Source organism: Solanum pennellii, chromosome 8 (genome assembly GCF_001406875.1).
Source record: "Solanum pennellii chromosome 8, SPENNV200".
Taxonomy (NCBI): Eukaryota; Viridiplantae; Streptophyta; class Magnoliopsida; order Solanales; family Solanaceae; genus Solanum; species Solanum pennellii.
Window position 1 is genome coordinate 67,115,917 of NC_028644.1, and position 8,124 is coordinate 67,124,040.

At 29.8% G+C, this 8,124-nt stretch overlaps 1 protein-coding gene across 1 annotated transcript; it reads left to right on the plus strand.

The window, feature by feature from the left end:
* The first annotated feature begins 3,615 nt into the window (after window positions 1–3,615).
* Window positions 3,616–8,124, plus strand: LOC107028732 (protein NRT1/ PTR FAMILY 6.3-like). The gene is made up of 5 exons (XM_015229909.2): window positions 3,616–3,838; window positions 3,938–4,115; window positions 4,201–4,240; window positions 5,049–5,617; window positions 7,022–8,124. Exons 1-5 carry the CDS (start codon window positions 3,721–3,723, stop codon window positions 7,887–7,889), a joined length of 1,773 nt encoding a protein of 590 aa, XP_015085395.1. The 5' UTR covers window positions 3,616–3,720; the 3' UTR covers window positions 7,890–8,124.

The window sequence follows — 8,124 nt, forward strand, 5'->3', positions numbered from 1 at the left end:
TCCTTCTAACTTAATCAGCATTCACAATGTAGTCTTAAGGGCTTTGAGAGTTTTGGTTATGGGGAGAATTTATGGGTCACAAGCTTGATACGTTATCACTTGTGTGAACCTCCATTTATTCCGAGTGAATTGGTTGAGGTTGTTTCTCTCTGTATTTGTACTCTCATATTTATAGTGGATTGCTCATCTCCTTTGTGGACGTAGGTCGATTGACCGAACCACGTTAAATCTTTGTGTCTTTTGATATATTTCTCGTTGTCTTCTTACTCGTGGTCTTTTGAGGTTTGCTTTGCTAGCTTCCGCGTTTACACCTGCTTATTTCGGTCCCAACACTATAGCCCCTATAAAATATGATAATCATTCACGTTTTTTTTCGATTTACTCATAAATAATTAGTTTAACATAAGACACTTATTTTCTTAATTATAATTAGTGGTTGATCTGCTCTTTAGACAATTTAATTATATGCATGAAAAGGAGGTTAATTAGTTCATCGATATGGTAATTAGATAATTAATTAACTAGATTGGCAGCCTGAACATACAAAATTAAACAGAAGAAAAATAAGTTCCCACTATATAATTAATGAGTTTTGTAAACCATAGATTTTAGACGCTGGATTAATGATTTCTAATTTAGTCAACAAAGTTGAAAATTCTTAATAATCACTTTGCGTAGCCATCTTTGCTTATTTAAACTTGTCCAATTTTAGCATTAATTCTATAATTAATCTTTTATTAAACTGGTGAAAGAATAATTAACTACCAGAAAAAAAACAAGATTTAAGGATAATCTATCAAGAAACTAAAATCACTATTCCTTTAATTATTTAATCCTAATAATTGATGCGTAGAATATAAAGACACAACAAATTTTTTTTGCATGAGTTGTTGTACACGTATGAAAAATTATATCCCCATAAGTTTTGCTTATCCTTAAAAAAGAAAAATTGGCTACAATTTTTTCAATCAATTTTTAAGTAACAGTAATGAAAGAGATTGAAAATGAAAGCTCGTGTTCTTTTGTATCCATTTATATATTATAATCAGAGGGCAGAGTTAGGTGGAGTTCATGTGTTCAGACGAATTCATTAGCTTTTTCGTAAATCCTATATTTGTATTAGAAAATTAATATACAAATTCTCGAACAAAATCGATTTGAAACCCTCAAGCTTCTAATCTTGGCTCCGCCTCTGACTGTAACGTTGGTCCTCGATGGACATGAACATGGACCTCGTTACATTGAAAGGACGGGAACTTTTTCTTATATCTACTGATAATAGAACGTGCAAATAATTCAAAAGTGATGTAATAGTATATACACAATTATACAGACAATAAGAAAATTATAAGAGTAAAATTAGAAAGAACATTGTGTGAAATGCTAATTGTTACATAATTTTGCTAGTGCAACTTTTTTTTTTATAAGGTCAAAGCACTCAAAAAAGTACCATAGTCTTTGTTTGTTTTTTTTTTTTCTCTTTTTGTAATATTATTCTTTATCTTTTTCTTGAGCTGTCCAAATCTGGAAATTTCATATTTCTTTAATTTGTAAATTTTTCTTTAGTCCCTATTCAGTTCCTAAAGTTTGGCAAAGAGATTTTATAGAAATTATTTTCCATTTGTCAAGGTGCCTTTTCTCCATTGGTAAATTATAAAAGTGGTGGTGGGTGGATATTTGTAAAATATTAATCAAAGAATGGTGGAGAAAAAACGTGAGAATGTCGATCGGCTCTAATTTTTTTGTGAATTTATATCATTAAACGGCCTGCCTAACTGTCTTTTATTAATAACAAAATAAAAATTTTCAATAAAAATTAGTATAAGTAAGAGAGATAAGAATACTTTATCTTACCATTTCTAATGAGGTTATGAATCTCTATTCGTTAACAAAGACGTACTAGTAAAATAAGACAGTAAAAAATTATGTATAATATTCTAGGATTATTGTAGCGTTTATAGTAAATTATATGATGGTATTACATATGAGAATACTTAAGTAATGAAAATCATAAAAGTCAAGAAGAAAGTTGAGTTATAAACCTCAAACTTCCTTTTATATAGAGATGAGCTCAAAAAGATGGATTGCTATTCACATTTGTCTAATAACTCGTAATAGTTCATTACTTATTAAATCTTGTTAAAATTATTAACACTGTAATAAATATGATTTCTTTTTTATCAGTTGTATTGATATAAAATTATCTATTTATATAAAAAAAAAAAAGAAGTGTTTTATATATACTTGTTTTTTTTTCTTTTTCATATCGATAAATAAAAATCTCTTATTGATATATTGTTTTAAATCGATTGATCAGAAAAATAAAAATTAAAACTAGGTACTACTTAGTATTAATATATATTATTTAAATTTAAAAATGATTACTTTTGAAGAAAAAGTAGAAACGTGATTTTCCCTATTGTTTGGGTGCATTCTACCACTTTTCCTATCTTTCACTTTTTGAATGTATGGCCACCACATAAAAGTTCTTATATAGGAGTTGAATTATCTTTTTGACGTGCAATATTTATTTGAACACCAACAACTATAGACTTTTGAGTTTTTATTAAATTTTTGCCAATTATTAGTTGCTAAGAAACAAAATACCAAAAAAAAAGTTGTAAAATTCCTGGGCCAGACAAATGATTTTGTTTTGCTCTTTAGGTAAAATGTAATGGATACTGAAAATCCTCAAATTTTCATGTCAATCACCCATTTTTTTGTAAAGTTATATTTTACTCACAAGATACCTGGGAGCTATACAACTTCTTGTGATTATTGCACCAAATTGCATTATCACTTTAATTTTACAACAATCTAGAATTTTTACTATGCCATACTCGAGGTTAAAACTAATCGATAATGTTAAAGTGTATTCTTTCAAATAAATTAATCACACACTTCGATATGATATAAAAGTAATAAAAGGCTGTAAGTTATACTATCAACAGTGCTCATTATCAAAATAATTTTTCATAATAGTGGCTACGAGCCATGGATTTGGCTTAATTATTTTGGCACAAATTCTATATATTTATGTGAATAACATTTATGAATAATTTATTCTTTTAATTCAGAACCCATAATTTTGACTCGATTTAATCATAACTCATATACTCTTTATCACTTTCTTTATTGTCAATATCTAATACTCAAAAGGTTATCATCAAACACTACATTCTTAACCCAAGTACAATTATCATATATCGCTTATTTTGATACGGACAAAACTTTCACTTAAATGGTTTTAGATTTAACCCAAGGTAAAACATTTTTTGTTATACATACATCAACTAATTTTAATTTAAGTGATATTATCTCTTTTTAATTTCTTGAACTAAAGATGTAATGCACTTTTTTTTTTTGCTTTTATGTTCATGGGTTCAAGCATTTAACATTTCACAATCAATCATTTGAAACTAGCTAGGGACCACGAAATTTCCTCCCAAAAGAAATAAAAAGAAAATAAAAACAATCATGTGGACTTTACCATTCCCACTTATAATGGACCCTAAAATAAAATAAAATAAATTAAACTAAGGTATTAAAATAAAAATTATAATAAAAGCAAAATGAATAGCCTCAAATCCACGGCTATAAAAGGGTTATAGAATCAATTGAATCTTACCATAAGTTTTGGATACCTTTCTATCCATCTCCAATAATCTTAATATCTCCAATTTCTTCCTTAACCTTTTGATACACACACACAAAAAAAAAATGTCACTTCCTGATACACAACATGACACAAAAACTCTCCCAGATGCTTGGGATTACAAAGGTCGACCAGCTCTTCGTTCCTCGTCCGGCGGTTGGTCTAGCGCCGCGATGATATTAGGTAATTAACTAACATATGTTCTGTCATGAGTTTAACGAAACTTATTATAATGATTATTTGATATGATCGACTGACTCTTGATTCTGAACGATTACGTAGGGATTGAGGCGGTGGAGAGGCTAACAACACTAGGTATAGCGGTAAACCTTGTGACATATTTGACTGGAACAATGCATTTAGGAAATGCAAGTTCAGCCAACAACGTTACAAATTTTCTTGGGACTTCATTTATGTTAACTTTACTTGGTGGATTTGTAGCCGACACTTTCCTTGGACGGTTCGTAAATTTCTATGATTAAAAATTTATATAATAATTATGTCATGACTAGCTAACATATTTTTATTTTTTTAAAATTAATCAGGTACCTTACAATTGGTATCTTTACTACTATTCAAGCTATGGTACGTGTTAATTATTTTCTTGAATATTGATTGGTTGATAACATAAATAGATAAATAGAAATTTTTTTTATTTTTATGAAGTGACTTAGCTTTATATACTTTTTAAGTGCCATCATGTTGGAATTGGACTTAACTTGGTCATCATCATTATCATCATCAAATCAAGTTTTTTATTTTCTTCTTACGTGAGATTGATGCATGGAAATTTATAAACTTTTTTAAGAATTTGTGATGAGGAGGATGGAAAGAGTAAGAATGACAAATATGAAGAAACTAAAGAATCAATATGTAAATGATGAAAGTTTAGATTGCATATTATAAATGTTGTGAAGAGGAAAATCGAATGAAAAAGGGAATTAAGATGAGGAAAAATTTAGTAACACTTGGTTTAAATTAACTTATTTTATAAAAAATGAAATCGAGCAAGTATGAGTGTTGAATATGGTTGATTATGAAATAAGAAAATGGAAAGAGAGAAGAAAGAAGAAGAAAAAGGAGGAAAAACATAGCATAGGTTAACTCCCCTAGTTGAATCTTTTAAAAAGAAAAAAAAGATTCTTTTTCATTTCTCTTTCTTCAAAAAGAGTTCCAAAGTTTTATGTATTAAAATAAAAAAAAATACATATATTACATAGTTAACTTGAAATAATATATAGATAACTAAAAAAGGATTAATAATCTATTATAATCTGTTAAATTGCACTGATATGTGGTCTGAATATAAGAGGGTTTAATTTTTTCTTTTAATTTCATATAACAATAGATGTTGAATCTTCTAATTTTTCTCGTGTATTGATTTTCTTTACAGGGTGTTACGATCTTGACCATTTCAACTATAATCCCAAGCCTCCGACCACCAAAGTGTGAGCTAGGTAGTTCAACATGCATCCCCGCAAGTGGCAAACAACTCATGGTCCTATACGTCGCGCTATACATGACCGCACTCGGGACCGGGGGTTTAAAATCCAGCGTGTCCGGGTTCGGGTCGGACCAATTTGATGAAACGGACAAAAAAGAAAGAGGACAAATGATAAAATTCTTCAATTGGTTCTTTTTCTTTATCAACGTGGGATCACTAGGTGCAGTGACAATATTAGTGTACATTCAAGATAATTTGGGAAGAGAATGGGGTTATGGAATTTGTGCTTGTGCTATCGTTATCGGTTTGGTGATTTTTCTATTGGGAACTAGAAAATATCGGTTTAAGAAACTTGTGGGGAGTCCATTGACACAAATTGCTTCCGTTTTTGTGGCTGCTTTGAGGAAAAAACATTTGGAATTACCTTCTGATCCTTCACTTCTTTTCAATATTGATGATATTCCTGGTGATGGAAATAAAAAAGCTAAACAAAGGTTGCCACACAGCAAAGAGTACCGGTGAGTTTTCATTTTTTACATCCACGTTATGTTATCAGTATATATAATTTAAATTATTTTTTTTCTATTGTTATCATATTACTCGTTGATAACCACCTAACTACAATAAATTTCCTTTAAAAATATTGTTTTTAGCAAATGATGAGTTCTACACATTTTTAGAAAGAAAAATTATGTTTTTTAAATTGTAAACCATGTGCAATGTCCTGACAAATCTCTAGATCAAGGGAAAAAAGATGCCAACAATTGGAAAAAATGAAACATTTTATGTGCAAGTTATCTTAATTTCTGATTGGCTTATTATTATGTGAATAATTATTTTTTTTCAAGTTCTTTGAACTTATCCCAATGGTAGGCCAAATATTTGATAGGTAACCACCACCATCAAGCAATAAATCAAAATATCTCCAATCAAATCAACTCAAAAATTTCATTTTGTCGAAATGTTTTAGCATATATGGGCAAGATATTCAACATTTTAATAATATTTTTGCAAGTTGACTTATAATAATATATAATTGAATATAAAGTAGCCTTACCCCCACCACCCCAAGGAATTTGGAGTATACTAATAAGTAATTACTTACTTTTTTTCATATGTGTAGAAATTAAAATATAGTTTTCCTCACTTATTGCCTATAGACTTATGATTGTTAATATTTAATTACTACTATTACTAACACGAGCGCACTTTTAATGACCAATATACTCCCTTTTTATGATATAATTTTTTTTTCTTACAATTCAATTAAAAGGTTGTAATCATACACCTTTTAAATGAATAAAAACCAAAAAAAAAAGGTGAATAGTTTTATCACTAACTTTTCCTTGATAGTGATTTGTCCTTGAAGCAAAATTTCAAACTTCTTCCTTATAAATCCTTTTTTTTCTTATATAGTTTTTCCTTTATTTACACTGAACATATTATTATTATTATTCGGGACGCTAGGGTTGGGATGGGGGATAGATCAAGACAAATGGATAAACTTCGGAACTTAAAGGTTGTTCAAATATAGTATAGTTCTCGTACAAATACAACGTCATATGTCAGATAAAATGATACATAAATATAGTATTTTCTCATCTCAAATAGAAAATAAATATTTTATTATTTTAATTTAGAGATTCAGTGAATACTTTTGTCTTTAAGAACTAAAGAAAACCAAGATCACGAGATACTTTCATGTCTCAGCCAGTCTGTCACTCATACAACTTGTCAAGTTTTAAATCTAGCAACAAAATTTTATTTATTTAAACAAAAAAGAAGTGGACTACAATAATAATGAAAATAATAATTTTCTCCATTTTTTTTTCTTATTTTAAACAATAATGTCATTAAATTACAATTATATTGTGGACCAAAGATTTTGACCATGAATTTTGTTTTTATTGTGCTCTTTACAGTTTCTTGGACAAGGCTGCTATTAAGGTAAATGACGTTGAATCTGCTGGATTTACCGTGGTAAATAAATGGAATTTATCTACTTTAACTGATGTTGAAGAGGTAAAATTGGTGCTTAGAATGTTACCAACATGGGCCACAACTATAATGTTTTGGACTGTCTATGCCCAAATGACAACATTTTCCGTATCACAAGCTACAACAATGGATCGTCACATCGGAAAATTCGAAATCCCTCCGGCGTCGTTGACGCTATTTTTCGTCGGAAGTATCCTCGTAACATGTGTCTTCTACGATCGTGTAGTTGTACCAATTACTAAACGTGTCCTCAACAATCCTCAGGGGCTAAGCCCACTGCAACGTATTGCAGTAGGCTTAGTCCTATCGATTATAGCTATGATTGCGGCCGCGTTGACCGAAGTGAAAAGATTAAACGTGGCACATTTGCATGGATTGACTAATGATGCTAATGCTATGATACCATTGAGTGTTTTTTGGTTAGTGCCACAATTTTTACTAGTAGGTGCAGGTGAAGCATTTACATATATTGGACAACTTGATTTCTTTTTAAGAGAATGTCCAAAAGGGATGAAAACAATGAGTACAGGGTTGTTTTTGAGTACACTTTCACTTGGATTTTTCGTTAGTTCCATTTTGGTGACAATTGTGCACAAAGTAACGGGGGATAAACCATGGTTAGCTGATAATTTGAACCAAGGAAGGTTATATGATTTCTATTGGCTATTGGCAATATTGAGTGTGTTGAATTTGATGATTTTCTTGTTTTTTTCGAGACGATACGTGTACAAGGAAAAGAGGCTAGCTGAGGTTGGGATTGAAATGGAGGATTCAGGACCAGCTTGTCACTAAGATCTTTTTCATAAAAGTAAATTAGTTTTTTTTTTCTTTTTTTATAACTTTAATGGAAGGGTTACGTATGTATGGTAACCTAGTTATAATGTATGTACAAAGAGTGGAAAAGAGCAAAGTTAATGAAAAGTTGTAGCTCATTCCAATCTTCTTTTTTTCTCACATGCATATGTATTTGTACAATAACCAAAATAATATAAATCAAATGCAATCGAATGAGCAATTTCCAAAGAAA

What these genes read in the sequence shown, in the direction of transcription:
- LOC107028732 (XM_015229909.2), top strand. Translation starts at nt 3,721, where the DNA reads ATGTCACTTCCTGATACACAACATGACACAAAAACTCTCCCAGATGCT. An exon ending in TTACTACTATTCAAGCTATG is followed by an intron (nt 4,241 to 5,048) that starts GTACGTGTTAAT and finishes TTTTCTTTACAG; the next exon opens with GGTGTTACGATCTTGACCAT. An exon ending in CCACACAGCAAAGAGTACCG is followed by an intron (nt 5,618 to 7,021) that starts GTGAGTTTTCAT and finishes TGCTCTTTACAG; the next exon opens with TTTCTTGGACAAGGCTGCTA.